Source organism: Numida meleagris, chromosome 3 (genome assembly GCF_002078875.1).
Source record: "Numida meleagris isolate 19003 breed g44 Domestic line chromosome 3, NumMel1.0, whole genome shotgun sequence".
In the NCBI taxonomy this organism is placed as follows: domain Eukaryota; kingdom Metazoa; phylum Chordata; class Aves; order Galliformes; family Numididae; genus Numida; species Numida meleagris.
Genome location: NC_034411.1, coordinates 97,236,388 through 97,257,009, shown reverse-complemented (window position 1 = coordinate 97,257,009; position 20,622 = coordinate 97,236,388). Strand labels below are relative to the sequence as shown.

Here is a 20,622-nt window from a genome sequence, read left to right as displayed (position 1 = left end):
GATTTGCAGGCTGGCTGTGCCCTGCTGCAGGCACGAGCAGCAGAAACTGTTCTCTGACCTCTCCTGGGCACAAATTGCTGTAATCACACCAGGAAATTTGAGAAATCTGGGGATTTTCTTTGTCATTACATTCTAATGTTGCAGTTGCTTCCCGAGGACAAGTCAGAAGGGGTTGCTGCCCTTACTCCTCCATGTTGCTTAAGATTTGATGTCTGGCATGTAATTCAAAAGAGAAAACGCACCAATTAAAGAGTTTTCTTACCTGGAAGAAGCTTTCTTACCTGGAGTCATGCTATCTTTCATTAAAGTCACAATAGGAAATAAATTTAACGAGAGAAATGATGCTCGAAGTAACCGTTCTTCCATTTTATCTGGTGCTATTAAAAGCTGTTAATTTTAACAGCCATAAAACACGTGGGGGAATAGTTAGGGATCAGTTCTGCATAAATTAACTGACAGGCAGAGCATTGCACCAGACACATCCGCTTTTACTTACCCCTCAGTATTTTTCCTCTAGTAGCCTAATCGCCTTTCACTCGCAGCAATTGCTGCGCCAGAACCCCCTCCAGACAGCTGTTCTCATTCAGACATGTAGAAGAAAATCAGCACTTTCATCACTTTCTTCAAATCTACTAGCCCTTCCAACTCAGCTCCCGCATGTATTTCAAAGGATCAGTTTTTACTTCATTTTTTGACTATTCATCTTTTTTTTTTTAAATAACTGACAAGTTTCATTCTCTTCAGTGTTTAAGAGGATCAAGTGTTAAAATAACTGGCACCTCCATTGAATTAGGAAGTAAGTACTTTCCAGTAGTTAGGTACTTCATCAAGGCTTGGGCATAATCTATGCACAACTAACCAGGAGTAAGACGTGTAATTCTCCTTGTGAAAGCTGGGAATTACAGGCAGGATTGTATGCATAGCTTTTTCCCAGACTGCATAGCAAGAAGCTATTTGTGTTGTGGTGAGTACCTAAACTCAAACCAAGTAGGCATTTATACACCAGTGATGCCAGAATAAGATTAATACCAACCACAGCAAGCCTTATTCTTTTGTTGAATCACTTCTAGTTCCTATCTAATCCATCTCTAACACATCCACATCTATGGTATCTATTACCCTATAAGCACACGTAGCTAGAAGGCTTTCCTCCTATCTGCTATTACAGGAAGATTACTTGGCTATCACACATCCATTTCAAGTTGCCCTGATACAGTATGTTGGAAATACAGTTCCACATCCCTATCTCCTGAATTAGGGATAACAAATTAAAGCCTTTCACTCCAATGAGTTCCATCTAGTGATCCTCAGTACATAAGAATCAATTAGGAGAAGATGACTGTGACACAGCTGAACCTCTCATATTCACCTCTTGCTGTTAGTCTCACTTATACTCTAAATAACACCGTTGAGTTCTGATGCTTTGAACTAATTTGATCAAAGCTTTAACTAAGACAAGCAAAAATAAAGCACAAAATCCAGTTTGCTGAATAAAAGAAGTATGCTGGTATTTAGCAGGAAAGCTGCTTAATAACTTTAGAAACAAGCATCGAGTTCCAGTACTTCACAATGATGTGCCTGGCTCTTCAGTGCAACATGTCTCTACCCAAGTTACCAGTATGTTCCTAGTCTGTTGTATTCACTGGCCTGTTACCAACGTCAGTGCTGCAAGGGCATTTTAGAGCTGTCTGTAACAAGTCTTGTACCTTCTGCCCTGCATGCCAGGCTTTGGGGTGGGGCTTTTAGAAATAATTTGATTTTTGTTCCCTAAGACAGCTTTAGAAACATGCATGTCCTGGTAGCTTCAGACTCAGGAGAAGAGCAATCACACAGCATCAGCCTCAGCACACACAAGGGAAGGAGCGAAGACCAGCAAATCACTTAATTCTCTACAAAGAAACAATGTGTGCATTTTATATATGCTTCAAAGAGGGAGCCCTTTTGCAGGAAGACACCAACTCATTTTTTCAGTTCATGAAAATGCTCTAAGTTCTGTGAAGTACCAACCAGACTGGCACAAAGAAGAAAGGCACCCTTGCAGGGCAGGCCTTGTTACTGAGGTGTCAGATCATGGAAGAGCATCCGTACTTCAGTGACTTTCAGTCTCACCAGGAATTAACATGGTTTCACTGCAACTCATTTGCAACAACTCAACCCAAGACCATAGGAAACTTCTCCACGTTCCACATGCCATTACCATAGCTGTATTAAGCATACTGCTTGTCATTTAGCAGCACATTCTTTGTTCTCGCTGACATTAAAACCAACCTAACTACAAGATGCAGAACCAGAGAATGTTGCCCCAGGCAATTAGCTGGCTTTCCTCTGAAACACCATCCATTTACAGCAGTAGACCTCCAGGTAGCCACGATCATTTAATTCAACATCCACCAACCACACGGTAGAGAAGTTATTTCCTGCAGAACTTGCATTTCCTCAGAAAGTCTGCAGTGCAGAAGGAAATGAACACACAGCTTTGCCCACTGGAGCACTGAAGCTAGCAGAGCTTCAAATCCAACCAGCTCTTTATTACTAAATAAAATAATGTTCCCAGACATCAAAAAAGCAATTAAGCCCAAAGCCAGTGGCATGTTATTATTCAATACACAAGAGTATCAGTAATTATTATCAGTCTGTTCACCCGCCATACCAAGTTTCCTTATGTTCTTCCAGAGATTTAAATATCACTGTTTTGCAGCACCATCCATTTATCTGACATACCAGGAAAAGAAGCACAAGTCACGACATTTAAGGCTCCAGAATTATGAAGACTTAGACTTGCATTTTACCATTAGAGTATTACAAGACAATTCTTTATTTTGAAAAATAAAGTGCCAGGTTTATGTACAAACTATTAAAATAATAGTTTTAAAAAGTAAACTTAAAACCTGCCAAGAAAGCAGTGATGCTATGCCATTGCCTCCAGGGTATTTCAGTGAGTTTAAGACCAGAAATTCTCAACTGCTTCTTTATGCAGAGCTGGAGAAGCTAGTTAGTGGTAGCTGCCCTTTACCCCCCATCTAGCAGAAGGATGATGCCTACATTTCATAAGAGTAACATGTTTCACCTAAGCATTCTAAGAATTAACACCTTTGGCAAAACCTAATAAAAAGGGATCCTGCTGTCGGAGCTACACTAGCCTCTGTAGAAGTACCAGTATCACCACGCTTTTCAAGAGTGGAATTTTAACACAAAAATCAAGGCACGCTGACTCAAGATGCTTGACATTTCCTTGCAAAGAGGGGAGCATACGCACTAACTCATGTCTCAGTCCTTTCAAAACTCCGCATCCAGGGTGAAAGAATTGTCTGTGGGCTTTGACATGACTCCCATCCTCTGATATTCACCTACTCGCTTCTCAAAGAAATTGGTCTTGCCTTCCAGAGAGATGTTCTCCATGAAATCAAAAGGATTCTCCACCTTGTATATCTGAAATGCAAAGGCAATCCTATAGTCACTAAGGATTCTCAAATCTTCGATACAAGAAAACATTAAAAAGAAACCAGTGGTAAAGAAGGCGTGCAATGACTCTGCTGGTGGGCTTAATAGCTAAGTAAACCAATCTTGGTCCCAAGCCTTTTCTACCATGTTCATTTCTGTCTTAAACCTACAGCTTATCAGTAGAGAAGCACAGCAACTCTTACACAGTTTTCATCAGCATCCTTTCGCTTTTTATTCTGTGGATATCCAAACAGTTTCTAACAGTGGGACTACTAACTGGGTTTATACCAATATCACTGCTGCCATTCCAGGATTTGAGTTTCTGGAAGAAATTAAACTTAATACGATCTTTTCCCCCATGACAGATTCTGTGTATTAGCCTTACCTTTCTAAATCCCAATTCCAACATCAGCCGGTCTGCTACGAACTCTATGTATTGTTTCATTAAAGTGCAGTTCATGCCAATCAACTTAACAGGCAGCGCCTCCGTCAAGAATTCCTGCAGATAATAGATGTATACAGAAGTATACAGTGTACAGAAGCTGGCATTCATTCTGCACTGTCTAGGGTAATGTTATACCCAACAGCTCCGCAGCTTTACGCTTAATTGTGATCAAGTTCCCAAACAAGGAGCAGACAATTACCTGTTCTATGAGAACTGCATTCATGATGATTTCCTTTACTCTTTCCTCCGATGGTTTTCGTATCAAGTGCTTGAACATGAGGCAGGCAAAATCGCAGTGCAAACCCTTGAAAAAAGCATCAGAAGTTCTTTAAGGAATACTGATTTCAAAGAACTGCTCCAATCAGCAGTACAGAATAAAGAGCCTGAAGTTTAAGCACCATCTTGGTACTTGCTACATTGCTGGTATCTACACAGAACTTTCTGCCTAACCAGGAGGGATGCTTGAATTCAGGCCATACCAACTGCACTTGTTCCCACAGCAGGTTTACCTTGCCAGCAAGAGCTGGTGAGAACCTTGATGCTGCTTTACAGTTAATTAACTGGTGCTTCCATTCACTTGCTGCTCTAAGATCCACGATGCCACATGTTTACATACTTCAGTGAGCTTTACAGTCTGCCCATTTCTAAATGTATTCCTGCTCTAAAATAGAGGCTTCAACAAGCAACATGGCACATTACCATCTTAACTGCTGATTCTTAACTTGATTCTTACCTCATCTCTACTGATGAGTTCATTAGAAAAAGTGAGCCCAGGCATTAAGCCTCTTTTCTTCAGCCAAAAAATTGATGCAAAAGAGCCAGAGAAGAATATTCCTTCCACTGCTGCAAATGCTACTACACGTTCTCCTGTTAAGAGAAGGCAGATTAATATCAACCTCAGAAAGCTTACTAGGATTAACACTCAGAAGTTGTCATTAGAGCAGCAAACAATCCTCCAAAGAGGAATGAAGAAGATTCTACTGAAGCATGCTACAGCCCATCCTTAAAACTATTATAGTAAATGCTTCTTGTTACTAAGTAAAGCTTTAAAACATGATAGTGAAAACAGTAGATGAAGCCAAGAATCCTTCCCCTAGGTTAACCATCAATAGCACCTTTTTCTAAAGGCTGCGCAGAGCAGTCATTTTAGCAGCAAATTGAAGTCACTATCTGTTCATCCCTCCATTAAGAGGGACAATGGCCACAAAGCATTCTTTATTACAGGTAAAATAATGACCTCTGTGATCTCATCTCACCTTGGAAGTGAGGCGTCAAGAATCACTAGGGCAGAGGAGCCACAGCCTACAAATGTTAGGAGTCTCCTAGTGGAGAATAGCCAGCACTGTTCTGGCCACATGTCAGCAGTTGGCTCAAACAGCCAAGTGAACAGAGATTGCCACATCAGTTGTCATTATTCAGACCAACAATGATTTTACTAATATCCGTGCCCATTTGCAAGATTAAGATTTTCTTCATCTCGATAATTACACTAAAGAGCATTTATTCATTCATCTTGTGACAAAAATAATCCCCCTGAAGTCTAGAGAAATAGTGGTTCCTCCGTTCTGCTAGGGAAGGAATTTCACTGTGCTTCCAATAGACATGCTCACCATATGTTGCTTTCTTGTCCCCAATCCAGCGTAAGGCCCAGTCAGCCTTCTTTTTAACACATGGTAATGTTTCAATAGCATTAAAAAGGAATTCCCTGAAAAGCAAAGAACTCATCAGTATGAGACATTACTACAACAACACATGCAACATTCATGGCCACAGATGGTCTTGTTCTCTTACAAGTGGTCTGCTGCCTCACCCCAGTACTTCAGTATTCTTTCCATTTTATTTTACATCAGTTTAGCTCCATTTATGTCCATCTACTGTGCTTACATCACTTTCCCTGTGAGGCCAGCACATGAATTCCTACGACGGTATCCAGGACAATCCTGTTTCATCAAGTATGATACTTGAACAAGGCTTTCCAAACTACAGGCTAACCACCTTCCAGTCTTTAGTGACCAAAGAGCTAAGATTTTGAGAAACAATCCTACAGAGCCACCTGCTAGGTTCAGTGGGCCCACCACGTGAAGGCTTACAGTAGTTTTTATCTATGCTTTTATTTGTCTGTTGTCTTTTATTGTTTCATTCCTTAGTTTCAGTGTTAAGTGGCTGCAGTTTCACTCCACCCAAGTGAGATCTCACATACTTAAGAGCAGATTTCTTTTTTAACTGAAGTTGCTCCTAAGCAGCACTTTCAGCAGTATTTTATATAAACCTAGTTTAAACCCAAAAATCAGTTTTCAATTCAGAGCGACTGAAACACAGCACAGCTATCAACAATTAAGAGCATCAAATCTTTCATTACAAGGCAATACCAACCTCTCTTTAGAATCTTTAATGTACGTGTCAATGAGAAGACTATACATTTCTGAATGTATATTTTCCATGGCTATCTGGAAGCCATAGAAACAACGCGCTTCTGTGATTTGCACTTCTTGACTGAACCGCTCCACCTAGAGGAAACAAGGAGCATCTATGAACACGTTTATAACCAAGCTGCAGGTTAGAGGCGTTACTGCTGCCTGCAACTACTACTGCTCAGCCCAGAGAACTCTGCAGATTAACTCTGGATGTGTGGGCTTCAGGCAGCAATATGAAGAGCAGTAGTAACCCCTCATAGCTGCACGTCACAGACCCATAATCGTTTGAGTTGGCCTTTAAGGACCTGGTCCAACTCCCTGCAACGCACAGGGACACCCACAGCTCCATCAGGTGCTCAGAGCCCCATCCAGCCTGACCCCGGGGGTCCCCAGAGACGGGGCACTCACCACCTCTCCAGGCAATCTAAAAACATTACTGAGGGTACTAAAGCCAGCCCAGTGACATTCACATCAGGCTCTTTCCACACACTCACCAAGTTCTCATTCACGATGCCATCACTGGCAGCAAAGAAGGCAAGGACGTGAGAGATGAAGTACTTCTCCTCGGGCTTCAGGGACTCCCAGTGCTGCAGATCTTTGGACAGATCCACCTACACACGAGCGAGAGCCGCTGAGATGTGTGCCAGGGCCCCAGGGCTGAGACGCGGCCGAGGGGAGCAACGCCAGAGCGCGCAGTGGGGAAACTGGTTGAGGTGCGGGAGCACCGGGGGACCCCTCACCTCCTCCGCCGTCCAGAAGGAGGCCTCGGCCTTCTTGTACATCCGCCAGATGTCGTGGTACTGGATGGGGAAAATGACGAAGCGCCGGGGGTTCTCCCGCAGCAGCGGTTCCTCCTCCTCCTCAGCGCCCCGCGCCACCTGCGGCGGGCACAGAGCGGGTCGGGACGGCACCGCACCGCGGGGAGCCGCGGCGGGACGAGGGCGGCAGGGAGCGCGGCGCGGGGCAGCGCGGAGGGGAGAGGGGAGGCAGCCCTCGGGGGAAGATGGCCGCGGGGGCGCGGGGTGGCGGCAAAGGGGAGCGCGGGGCCGCGAGCACTCACCGGCTTCCCTTCGCTCTCCTGGAAGATCTTGCGCGCTGTCTTGCTGGCCAGGACGCGGCTGCTGCTGAGCGCGGGCGGCTGTGAAGAGAGAGAGATGCGGGAGCGATGAGATCTCTGTCGTACCCGGCGAGCAGCAGGAGGGAGGAAAGAAGTGAGGAAGGGAGGGCGCTCACCGTGTTCTCCTTGTCGCTCAGCGCCAGATCCTTCATGGGGGACAGCCGGGGCTGCTCCTGGCGGGCGGCGAGCGGGACGCGAGTTGACAGCATGGCGGCGGCGCGGGAAGAAAGTAGGCGCGAGTCGGCCGCGCGCTTCTTTATATCCCCTTCGAACTTGGCGCCTGAACATCCGGCTGCCAATCACAATGCACGCCGAGCCCGCGACGGCCCGCCCCCCGGCGCCTATTGGCTGAAGTGCCGGCCGGGGCCCCGCCTTCCATTGTAGCGGCGATGGCGGGAGGAAGGACCCGCCCGGCGCTTGGGCCATCTTGGAGGGAAAAAAACGCGGGAAGCGGGGGAGGCCCCGCCCCTGGGCCTGCCCCGCGCCCCGGCGGCCCGCCTTCCCGGACCGGGCATGTCCGGTTCTCCGGCGTTTGCCCCACTTAGGGCTGTGTCGGGGGGAGTTCTTTTTCTCCATGCAGCTTTACAGCCGCTCTGCCCCAAATCTGCAGCATTGCCTGGGGTCGTTGTGGCCAAAGTGCAGGACCCGGCACTTGGTCCTGTTGAACTTCATCCCACTGGCCTCAGCCCAGCGATCCAGCCTGTGCAGATCCCTCTCTGCAGGGCCTTGCTACCGCAAGGCAGATCAGCACTGCCTCCCAACTTGGTGTCATCTGCAAGTTTACTGAGGGTAAAAAAATACAGAACACTTCAAGCATTTGCCCGGCAGCCCCAGGGCAGCAGCCCAGACCGACTGTAGGGCCAGGCTGTGTCCCGGGCCGGGGGCTCAGTGTGCAGCCACTGTGCTATCGCTGTGGGCTGGCTGCGCTTCCCAGAAGTCAGTGGCACAGGGCCGGGACTCTGCACCCTGTAAGACAGCTGTCGAGCAAGGTCTGTCACCAGAACCCAGCTGTAGGCTGGCAGCCTGCTGCCCTCATGTAGCATTACACAAGGCCAAGGCTCTGCTGTTTCACAGAAATCTCCTTGCCTTTGTTCCTTGCTGCTCATGGAGCCAGGCACAGTGCTGCAGGTGCCGTCTGCCGAGCATCAGATAGAGGAATCAGTGCTAAATGGCTTCCAAGAGCTGGAAGAATCAAGCTTTCCAATCAGCCCCACTCGTCATCAGAGCAGTTCACGAGAGTACTGCTGGTCTGGGTGCCTTCCTCAGCGCCCCTGGGTGCATGGCAGCTGGAGCAGTGAGACCAGGCATTTAAAGAACATCACTCCTCCATATCACTTCTACCGTCAGCTTTTTAGGCAGAATTGACACATAGGAGATATCCAGCCCGCTGGCCTAACTAGAGCAAGTGTGCATCTTGGCTCCCTCTTGGCACACATGGAAAATTACCAGCCATCTCTGCTCTCAGAGCTCATCAATCACTGTAAACGAATATTGAACATTCCTTTGGGTTACATTCCTCTGCATTTACTCATATGAAGCTGTATGTGCCGGAAGGCAACTCCAGCTCCCTCCTTCCTGAGCAGCAAAGGTTGCTTACCTTAAGCAAAGCTGCAGCACAGCACAGCTCTGGTGCACCTCAGCAATTGCTGCTGCGGCACTGGCTTCTGGCCCCAGAAATCCAGCCTGCTGTGTTTGCAGAACATCCAGGACCCCCTGTACTGCAAGGAAAATCTGTCTCAAAGCTGTGCAAGTCAACAACTGAGGAGCCCAAGACACAGGGGGACAGTTTTCAGTGCCCATTTTTCTGGTGGCATCTGCCTGACACAGCCCTGCAGAGCCTGGGTTCAGTGCTTCTCAGAGTTTGGTTGCAATTGTCTGAAAGGGACTTCAGGCAGGAACAAAAAAGTGGGTTTCAGATTTGTCATCAGCCGTAGTTTTGCACTGAACCAGCTTTCCTGGGGACACAGTAGATGCCTCCATTCCCAGCCATGGTTTTAAAGACTTCCATCAGTCACGTTGTTGCTTGCTCAGCAGTTACCCGCAAGTTTTGCTGGGAGTAGGATTAGGACAGCTGCCTTTTGGCCTGGCACCCATCGCAGCATTCAGCTGCAGGGAGGGAAGCCCTCGACACGAGGTGCTAACAGCAGGGAAAGCATCAGCCCATCAGCTGCTGGAGTTCGGTTTCAGCACAACAAGCGATCTCATCTATTTTGCTTTGCTAACAGATACATTTCTGCAGCTGATTTACTGCTGGTGTTCCCTTGCTAGCAGGAGCTGAGAAGAGCTGCCACAGTGTGGGTACCCCGGGTCCGTGAGCCGCGGGTACAGCCCGGCGCTGTGCGACCGCGATCCGCCCCCCGGCGGCCGTAACCTGGCGGGGACGGGAGAGGGAGCCCGCGGCCTCCGAACGCCTCCGAGCGGGGAAGCAAACGAACAATCCGAGGGTGAATGCCCCCCTGGAAACACCCAGCGCGGGTCCCGTCCCATCGCTTCCACAAAACGCCCCTCCACAGCCGGAAAATGTGTTCCGCTAGGAAGCACTGGGAGCACATCTTGGACGCTTTGAAAGATCTCCCATGATGGAAGAGCCCCAAACCAACGGAGAAAATAACTCCATAGTGCAGCAAAGAAACAAGTAGTCCTGGCCCTGTCCTTTTCTCCCTGCATTGCAGTCCCAGGGATCCCAGAAGGGATCCCCAGCAGGGTCCCAGAAGGACCTCACAGAGTTGGACTAGATAATCTTAATTGTCTTTTCCAACCTTAGTGATTCTATGACTCTGTTTAGGCTGGATATTAGGAAAAATTTCCTCTCAGAAAGAGTGGTGCCAAGAGGCATTGGCACAGGCTGCCCAGGGAGGTGGTGGAGTCACCGTCCCCGAAGGTGTTCAAGGTACGTGGAGATGTGGCACTGAGGGACGTGGTCAGTGGGCACAGTGGGGTCTTTATCTGAACAAGAACCACATGACTTGGCCACTGCCTACTCACAGCCTTCAAGAGAGATGGGCTACATCAGCACAAAGGACATCACCCTGTAGCTGCAGCACCAAGGGGCTGTGAGCAGCTGGGGGAGGTACAGCCTTCCTCAGCATTAAAACCAGGTGGCCGCAGCCAAGGCCCCCAGCAGAAGCCGTCCCTGCTGGTGTAACTCCTGTGCCAGGCTGCATCCAACCCGGGTACCCATCTGAGTAATAAATACTGATTTTCCCGGTGCGCCACGTCCAGGCGGTTTCTGGAGATCTCCAAGCAGGAGACCCCACAGCCTCTGAGCAATCCAAGCAGATCCACGGCATCAACTCCTGACTCCTAAAGGTAACGTATTTAGTGCTCACTATCTGAGAGGTGCTCATAAATATCAGCATTTACCGGTGTGACAGTGGCAGTGGTGACTCCTCTCACCAAACTGGACAAATGTTTCCTTGTTCTTTCACTTATCTCCTTTCCACGGGCCTCCAGCAGGGATGTCTTAGGAGCATGTTATCAGCTAGATTCTTCTCACTGTTTGCTCACACCAGTTCAAGCTGTTATAACATTGTACAGCCTGTCATGGTTGATTTACATTTAGCACTGTGAAGAAAAAAGAACGACGATTGGAGTTTAGAGAGAAAAAATATGGTGAGGTTGGGCTTTGGGGTGGATTCGGGGTTTTTTGGACCTAAAGACAAATGAAGTCTGTAAGCAGTGAGCTCAGACAAACAGCTTTCTGGTCCAGGAAAGCTCCCTGGTCACAGTTCAGCGTTTTACCAGCTGAACTGGTCAAATTTTACCTTCACCAAGGGAAGGGCAAAGGGTCTCCCACTCACAGCCCTCTCAAGAAAAGTCTCGTTTTGAACTTAAATAACCTCTTTATGGGAAGATCTTCTGGAACTGGTGTAAAAGCAAACTTTAAAAGAAACTAAGAAAAAGAAAAGGAAGAAGTCATATCCCTCAGCAGACCTCGGCTGCTGTGGTTACTGTGCTGGGAAGAGCCCTTTATTCTACTCGCTAGGAACACAATAGAAATCTCAGTGGGATGCCTCTCAGTAGCAGCCTGTGTTTGTAGCACAGTGCAGGTTCCTATTACATTTTTAGTATGATTAAAATAAAGGCTGTGAAACTCAGGTATTAACTTCATATAGGAATCTGGATGCTGCAAAAAAGCTGAAGAAAGTTAGGTAACAAAACAAAGCACTGAGAAGTGCTCATGTCCCTCCTGATGATACGCATTAAAAGTAATAGAATCACATTTGAGTTGGGAGGGACAGACTCTTAAAGGCCATCTGGTCCAACTCCCCTGCAATGAACAGGGATACCCACAGCTCCATCAGGTGCTCAGAGCCCCATCCAGCCTGATCTACGGTGTGCCCAGGGACGGGGCACCCACCACCTCTCTGGGCAAGCCGTGCCAGTGCCTCACCGCCCTTACTGTCCAGCTTAAAAAAGAGCTTTGTTCCCCTGATGACCGAAAAGGACGATTTAAGGCTACACCTGTAACAGCAGCACACTCTAAAAGTCATTACAACGTTCCTATGGCCGATCAAGACAAGGTAACCTCAGCACAACATTCGATCGGTTGACGTTAATGGGTTACAGGACGTGTGAGTAACCCCTTGCAGAGGCATCCAAAGCACTGCAGGAATGCGCCCTGCTCCCGGTGTGACCCTGCAGTCCTGGCTGAGGACTTCTCGTCTCAGGAGCAGCGGATGGCACAGGTCGCACCCTCAAGGAGTCTCTGTGCTGATTCAATAGTTCTGCAGCAGCCCAATAAACATGCCACCTCAGGAGGACGAGACCCACACCTCAGAGATAACTGCCCCCTGAGGACCCTCGGAGCAGGAGGGTGCACTGAGCTCTGCTGCACCCAGCACAATGGCCCCTGAAATGGTGCCAGCTGTCGAGTCGGGGCTTTGCCTGCGCCAACTGACTCAGCTGGAAGCAGGCTGGCACCAAGCCGTGCCGGGAGCAAGGCACCGCCGTCAGCACAAAGCGAGTCCACGCACACGGCTCTGTAGCACACCGTTTATTATTTCCATCATTATTACACCGAGGCGTCAAACAAGATGCTGGAGATTAAACAGCAACAGTGAGCACGCTAATGGGTATGCCAGTGTGCAGCCCCACACCCTGCTCCACAGCGGGTAAACTGCTTGGGCCTGGAAGACACTGCAGCCTGCCCGAGTGCAACAAAATCCTCGCCTGTCCATCTCTTGATCAGAGCTCTGAGTTGCTAGAAATAGTGCGACCCTGCTCTGCTACCTACTTTCCTGATTATTATTATTTATTATTATTTTTACCTCTGGCAGGCTTGTGAGGGTCAGCGGTTAGCAGCTCCATCCATTCCTCTACCAGAAGACACACCATGGGTGCCCTCAGAAACACCACTCGGGCACTGCTCGCTGCACTCAGGCTCTGAAAGCCTTGCAGCTATCCTGCCAAGCCCATCAATGGCGTGCTGTTGGAGAGACTCACTGTGCCTGAACCTGTGCAGAAGCACCAAGGGCATCCTCCAGCAGCCCCCAGGCCAAGTCTCCACAAAGCAAGAGCTCGCTATCAATCACTAAGGTGCGTCAGCATATTGTCAACCAAGGGAAGTGTAGGCAGGCCCTTCTGCAGCCCTTCTAGCTGTGATTTTAAAGAAAGAAAGAACCTTCTAATTAAATACATCTATGCTCACTTCAAAAACCTACCCCCATTATTGGGAGGTTCAGCACTGGTTCTCCTGAGGATGTGGGAACCTTTTACACCAGCCAACAAACCCTCTGCTGTGCTCTGTTCTGTCCTTTGTGGAGCAGAGGTAACCACATCCACCTGAACTGAGGCGGGGAAGCTTAATTAACTAGTCGTTACACAATGCTTTCACAGGGAAATCATGTTTACAGCTTCATTTTGTAATAAACAGTGTCACATACTACAGCAATGTCTCCAGAACTTTAACACCCAATCTGTTTAAGGGACGTTTTACAAAGCTCAGCACCAAAATCCCTGTTATTAAGCAACCTATTATTCCTATGTAAGTATGCTCCGTAGAAGCCCCGACTTGCCTCAGAAGAAGCAGGCAGTAGGCAAAAGTTTGACTTGCTCATGACTCAGTGACATGAAGTCATCCTGCTTTAACTAACTGTCTCTGAGCGCTACACAGCTGAGAAAAAATAACAAAGGGATGTTCTTCATGTCTTCAACGTGAGCCCAGCTCAGGTGGCTATCTGAACACAGGAGTGGAGGAAAAACAAATGATTTGGTGCCTGTTGGGCTAAAGGCCAATACATTTTCTATCGCTGGTCCAACAGAGGTCCAAAGCCATGTTGTTGATCATGAGACCTGAGCTATAAATGCAATTCCCTTTTGTTGCAAAACACCACAGACCCCAGGTCCAGACTTTGGTCTCACTTGGGGTCAAGGCAATTGGTCAGAAGGGCAGATGTGACAGTGAACTTCCATACTGTCTGCTTGTGAAGATTGCTCCAAGCCTTCAGCAGATAGATCTTTTGTTGCTGGTTCCAGCTAACATGTAATACTTCATTTCAATAAGCACAAGCTGAAGCGATGGTGTTACTGGAGGCAGCTTGCCAAGCCCACCAGAATATATTGCTTTTCCAAAGGATACCCTTGCTTATCTCTTGGATTAAACCATGCTTCCTTTTGATCACTGGCAGATGCCATTTGAGCACTAATCTCTAGAAACACCTGAGGCAGCTGACCCCTCCTTCTGGGAATTTCTTCCCATCTTTGGGAAACACAGATTTGTCTGCAAACACCACTGAAGCATTGCTGAGAACTGATACAGATATTTCCTGTCATCCTGGAGCTGACAAGAGCCCCAGGGGAAGAAAAGGGGAGATTTTTGCAGAGGTGATGTCCAGGTGGTATTTATTGTACACAGAAGTTACAATCAAGCATGCAGAAGATCATTTACAGTCATGTTTGGTGTGATGGTAATTAACGGTTAAGGCCTGTAGAAAAGCAGAGTAACAGCAGAAGAAAGCCATGTGAGAATAAAGGAAATGAGTAAATAATATCACAGATCTCATAGCTCTGTTTCAAATTACTTCTCTAAGCAGAGCATCTTTGCTCCCTGGGGCCTGTCCCCATAAGGTACTCTGCTCTCCCAGTTTTGCTCAAATTTTCCACCTTCAGACAGACAGAGCTGTCAAATCCACTAAGAATGAATACATACACACATACCTACCACCAGCCTTCCATCGGCTCCAGAACAGACTTTTCCCTCCTGTGCACCACTCCCTTGATGCTTAAATCTCCATACAAACAGGGGCAACAAGCCCATGTTCACCATTTTTAGTGTGCTCAGCAGCAGATCATCCAGCGCCAACAACTCGAGGGGTGATTCATTCTGCCAAGCTGCTTTGTTTCCATCCATTAATCAATGACAGCATGATGGGCAGATGAGCATTTCCTACCCACGTTCCCACTGGCCTGGTGTGATGCTGGTCACCTGCATGGGACCCAGCCAGCAATGCCACCCAGAGAACTGGAGTTCAGCCTTCTTTGCAAACAAACAATAGCCTCAGAGGATCCGACTATGTGGTAAATAAGGCTTGTCCATGACCCAGAGGCCTTCTGACACAGCCTGGCTGCCTCTCTACAGCTCCGGCCTCTCACCCTTACCAAAACTGGAGAGCTACACCCAAACTGTGGCTGTGGCAGGGTGGCCTGGTGGCCTCTACCCCAAAGCTTCCAATCTCCCTTGGCCAGCCTGAAGGCCCTGCGTGGGGCCTGACCTCCATGCCACAGGCGGGCATTCTGACAATCCCAGCCTCTTCTTCCTTCTCCCAATGGGATCGTCTTTGCCAGCAGAACCAACAGCTTTATTTTCCTCCAGCTGACACAACACCCTGGCAAACCCAAACATTTGGACGGGATGAGCCTCATCACAGTTACCTGCCCGCAGGGCCTGCTGCCAAGTTGGAGCAGGTTGCCCTGGGCCAGGCAAGTTCTGACGGGATGGAGAGCCCCAGCCTCTCTGAGCAGCCTGCTCAGTGCTTTACCACCCTCAGGGTGAAGAACTTCTCATGTTCGATGGGAATTTAGCCTCTTGCTGTTTGGTCCTAGTCTAGCTCCATATACACTACAAACAATAACTGGTGGTCATACAAATGAGTGTTTGGAATAATCCTGAGCAAAGAAAACTAGGTTTTCAGTAGCCCACTGAAAGCTGTGAGCTCATTTATTTGTGGGAAAAGTAAATGAGCAAATGTAATCATTTTATCCAGTTGTTTTCACAGGTCAGAAGCTGAGGCAGATGCTATTTTATTCCCCCTGTGCTGACAAGTTGCATGTTCAGTGACTAAAATAAACCCCAAGTAGAAGTCAATTGCCCGAATATAGCCTGTTGTCAATGCTCTGCTGTATTCACGACATCTGTGACTCAGAGGAGCTCAGCAATGGGACAGGAGGCAACGGCCACAAGCTGGAACAAGAGAAATTCTGGTTGCGTGCATGGGAAAAAATGGTTTTGCCATGCAAATGGTCAAGTGCTGGACCAAGTTCGCCAGAGACAATGTGGAATCTCCATCCTTGGAGATACTCAACACTATTCAAGGCCCTAAGCTGTGTACTAGATGATCCTGCTTTGAGGGTTGGACTGAGATCTATGGATGTCCATTACAACCTGAATTATTTTATTTTTCTGTGATTCTGTGGCCTATGGAGTCCTCACACGTTTTGAAGAGTTGGCTAAAGGCCAGGCAGGGCACCTCAAGGGTATCTGGAATGCCTGTACATTTCCCTGGGGAGATTCAGTTGCAACATATTTTGCTGGAGTCTCTGCCCCTCCATGAGCTGGAAAAGAAAAAATGTTCCTTGCCAGCACTGCTGATTTGCCCATCTTTATTCCCAGTCAAGCTACTCCGTGTTTCCAGATTTGCCTTTCAGAGAAAACGCAGTCATTGAGTTTACTGTCTAAGCCTTGGATCTGTGACCCATATTTTGGGGAAGTCAGGGGAGTGGCCCTCCCTCTCCTCCTTCCCTTTTGTAACATCCCCGCAGCACAAGAGTAAATGCAGTGCAAATCCCTGTGCTCCAAAACCTCAGCCCTGTGTTCCAGAACAGCACAGCTTGATGTAGTTAGCTACATGCTGAAAGGTATGTTGTACATTAACTATGTGCTGTTTGGGTCGATTTTTAGAAAGGGAAGCTTTTAAAATATTCCCTGCCATTAGTCTCTTCAAATGTGAAATACCAAAAGTTGTACATGTTCTTTCAACTAGAAAAATGCCAAGGCTTCCCCCCAGTAGAAGCACATCATTTTGCACTTTAAAGCTGAGATAGATGAAAGGAGGGTCTCTTCACAGCTGGTGCTACCAGCAATGCCGTTCATACCGCCCTTCCCAGATAAAGCCCTGGGAGCTCCTGCCCTGCCTCACCACTTAGTGGTGCCCCTCCACCCTGTGCTATCAGGGCCAGCTTTGGGTTCTTTGTTACAAAACCCCATAATCCCTGGGTGTCCTTAGCAGGCACAGGAATTCTAGCACCAAAACAGTTCATGCATGCCATGAAGAGATCAGGCACGATCACGTTACAGCCTCTCAGCAAGTTATTCCAGGGCTGGAGCCAGTGATGTTATTCCAGTGCATGCCTCTAACCAGCTCATGTGTGGGACACTGCCCTGGCTGTAGCCTGCAGCAGGCTGGGGGCACACAGGGACAGCCAGCATAGACCTGCTGCCAGGTGACAGCCCTGTCAGCTCATGTAGATGTTTGAATACCAGGTCAGCTTTATTGCCTGCTGGTAAAATATTAAGCTCGGCTATTTCTTTCCTCCATGCAACTGGAGAAACAAATCAGATGCTGTCCAGGAAGCGTAACAGCTTCTGCCTTGGGAAATCAAGCCTGGCACCACCTGCCAGCCCACCCAACCCTGCCTGGTGCCACCCAGCCTTGTTCAAGGCTGCGGCCTGTCCCACAGCAGAAGCTGTCACTGTAAGCTTTAGTGGTGTTAGGATGAGGTGCAGCTAAGACAGGGCTTGCTCACAGCTGCAGCAGGTGAATCAGTGCCATGAGTGACCCTGTGGAAGACAGCAGCACATGCTCCCCTTGGAATCATGGCATGGGAGGCAGCAGGTTGGTAGACAAAGGTCTAAAACCAGGCATACTCAAAGGGTAGGGTAGGGTAAAGTAGAGTAGAGCAGAGTGGGGTAGGGTAGGGTAGGGTAGAGTAGAGCAGAGTGGGGTAGGGTAGGGTAGGGTAGAGTAGAGTAGAATAGAACAGAACAGAACAGAACAGGACGGAATAGAATAGAATAGTTCAGCTGGAAGGGACCTTCAAAGATCACCAAGTCCAACTGCTTGATCACTTCAGGGCTAACCAAAAGTTAAAGCGTGTTATTGAGGGCATTAGCCTCTTGAACACGGACAGGCATGGAGCATCAAGCACCTCTCTAGGAAGCCTGATAAATAAAGTGATTGCCAAATCTTTTCTTCCAGCAGGTGCTCATACAGAGCTGCAGTATGAGCACAGGGCTTGAGGGTGATGTGGTCACCCAGCTGAGGGACCTGAGGTCCAGACCCAGCAGCCCTACAGCACATTGGGCCCTGCTGAAGTCTGGGCCATAAAGCCTTGCTAGCTGAAATCCCATAGCCTGCCTGACACTGGGGATGTTAGGCTTTCTGCAATCAGCCAGTCTTCATAGACTTCAGCCTTGCCCACACTGAAGGGGAGAAACAAGCTCATAAAACTGGAATGAGAACATGGTTTCTGCTGGGAAGGGGAGGTTCACCTCTAAGGTTCATCTCCTGCTGGCTGCTTTCATACACCCACAAGGTCTCCACGGAGCTCTTCAGCTCCCGTACCCATCCCTTCACACCTGGGATGCAGGAAGAAAAAACCCTTTTGTTGACAATGCTTCAGGTGCAGTAAAATCCAAGATGTGTTGAAAGGATACTCTTAATAAACAGGCTTTTAGATTTAAAGATGTGTTCTCAGCAGTTCTTTTGCAAATTAGATGAGTCAAACTCCAGCACGGGGCCAAAGCCCAGCTCTGCTAATTGCATAGGGGCAGCCTCAGCCCCTCCTCCACTCGTGGTTTCCCCACCACAGCCCAGGTTCCATCCTGTGCAGGACAGCTCTCTGAGGCTCGCTCACGTCCATCTCATGGCTGTTTTCCTTGGGGCACCAAAGCCACCCTCAGGCAGACAGCTGCTGGCCCTGCACTCTCCAGCCCAGCTCCTTCTATGTCAGATTGGGACAGGGTCAGAGGCACAGGACATGGCCCCGCACCAACCCCAAAGAGCCACCTCTATTACATTCTGCAGGATGTTTGGGGCCAGAAACCCAAGTGAGGGCAACACCTGGGAAAAGGCTTTGGAAGTAAGGGCAGTGGTAGCATTGTGTCATAGAGGCACTGCGATGTGAGCAATGCACGCATCTCTTCTGCTGCACACCAGTTAATGCTGAAAGGCAGATTAATAACTAAACCTGCTCACTGAGGGGTGATGCCGGTACGGCAGTTTGCAGTGGGAAAGATTCAGCCTTCGCTGCTCCCTCTGTAGAGTCCAAACCTTACTGTTTTTCTTTTCTTTTTAGAGTGTAGCAGAAGCCAGGAAAGCTGGTTTGGAATCACACAGCCTTCTCAGTGGCATCCATTCTTCAAACAAATCCATGACAGAAGTGCCAAAATCTGCAGGCTCGCACCTTGGAATGCCACAGGGGAAACCACCAGCGAGCAACAGGGAGAGATTTCCCTTCGTTCTGATGTGACACATATGTTAACTTTCAGTTTTAATCCTTTTTGTCATTGATATGGATGACCACCAAAAAAAAATAAGGTGGCTTTCTAGAGCGCCAGTACCACAGGAATGTATCTATCTCTATTGGAGATTCGCAGAAAATCCAGCAAGTATCAGGAAAGAAGGCAAAACCTAAACACATGGTGATCAGCTTCCTCAATGTACTGTCTGTAACTGCCCTAGAGAAGTTCTGGTGGGAACAGAAGCCTGAGAAAACAGAACTCCGCAGGCTCTGTTTGGGTTCTTACAGGGAAAGGATCCTGTTATTCCTCTTATCCAGCAAGTGAGCTCCTTCCTTGCTCTCTGTCCCTCCAGCAATGAAGGTGATGAGTCCTGGTCCGGTGGCAGCTGCTGCCATGCCCCATCGCCCCCACCCCTCCTTGCCCTCACACTGCCACCACACTTTTTGACATGGTTTGGGACAGCCAGTCTCTATATTCTCATACTCAGGAAATCAGCAACCTGAAAATGAGATCAGACAGTGAGATTTTGCCCAAGCAATTGTGTTTCTTGACTCAACTTTGGCCACTGGTCTTGGAGGTACCATACAGGATAGCCAGATACCACAATGGGGCAAACCCACGCTTGTGGCTTCAATGGGTCATAGAATCACAGAATCATGGAACCATTAAGGTTGGAAAAGACCTTGAAGATCATCTAGTCCAACTGTCAGCCCACCCCCACCGTGCCCACTGACCATATCCCTCAGTGCCACATCTCCATGTTTCTTGAACACCTCTAGGGACGGTGACTCCACCACCTCCCTGGGCAGCCTGTGCCAAGGCGTCACCACTCTTTCTGAGAAGAAATGTTTCCTCGTATCCAACCTGAACCTCCCCTGGCACAACTTCAGGCCATTACCTCTCGTCCTATTGCTGTTACCTGGGAGAAGAGGCTGATCCCCACCTCACCACAACTTCCTTCCACAGCAGTCACACAATAACCCAATCTTCCTCTAAGGTATGAAGAAATAAATGTGAAGGGTTGGGTAAGATTTGGTACATACCTGTATATATAGATCTGTGTGTATACATATATATATATCTGTAAGAGTAGTCCATTATTTATTAGAAGAAATGTTTGGTGGGTTTGAAGAGCGCTGCCTAGCAGAGGCTGGCGATCTTTCAGGCACAGGGCACATCTCCTTCCCCGGACCGAGGCGAGGAGCCCACCTCCCCCAGTGCAGCACTGTCCCCCAGCATCGCACCGTGCTCCCGCCTGCGCGCACTGCATTCCTCCCGCCCTCGCTCCTGCAGAGCGGCCAAGCTGTTATCCAGCAGCCCTGCAGGGAAATGCTGTTAAAAGCGAGTAGTCCGCTGTAAAAAAAGGGACGGCGCTGCCCAGTGGCTTCGGGGCTATGGACAGGTCCAGGCACCCCTTGAAGCTCTGCCGCCTCTTTCCCGCGTCCTCGCCCCTCACCACCCTCGGGCCCTGCCCCCCCGGCCCGGCTCGGAGCCGCCCCGCAGCGAGGCGGCCCTTGGCGGCGGC

General features: G+C 48.6%; 1 protein-coding gene across 1 annotated transcript; it reads right to left on the bottom strand.

The window, feature by feature from the left end:
* RRM2 (ribonucleotide reductase regulatory subunit M2) lies at window positions 2,481–7,674 on the bottom strand. Its single transcript, XM_021392620.1, has 10 exons — window positions 7,534–7,674; window positions 7,361–7,438; window positions 7,041–7,178; window positions 6,795–6,911; window positions 6,260–6,393; window positions 5,497–5,591; window positions 4,620–4,753; window positions 4,086–4,190; window positions 3,827–3,940; window positions 2,481–3,429 (listed from the first exon to the last, which is right to left on the bottom strand). Exons 1-10 carry the CDS (start codon window positions 7,624–7,626, stop codon window positions 3,277–3,279), a joined length of 1,161 nt encoding a protein of 386 aa, XP_021248295.1. The 5' UTR covers window positions 7,627–7,674; the 3' UTR covers window positions 2,481–3,276.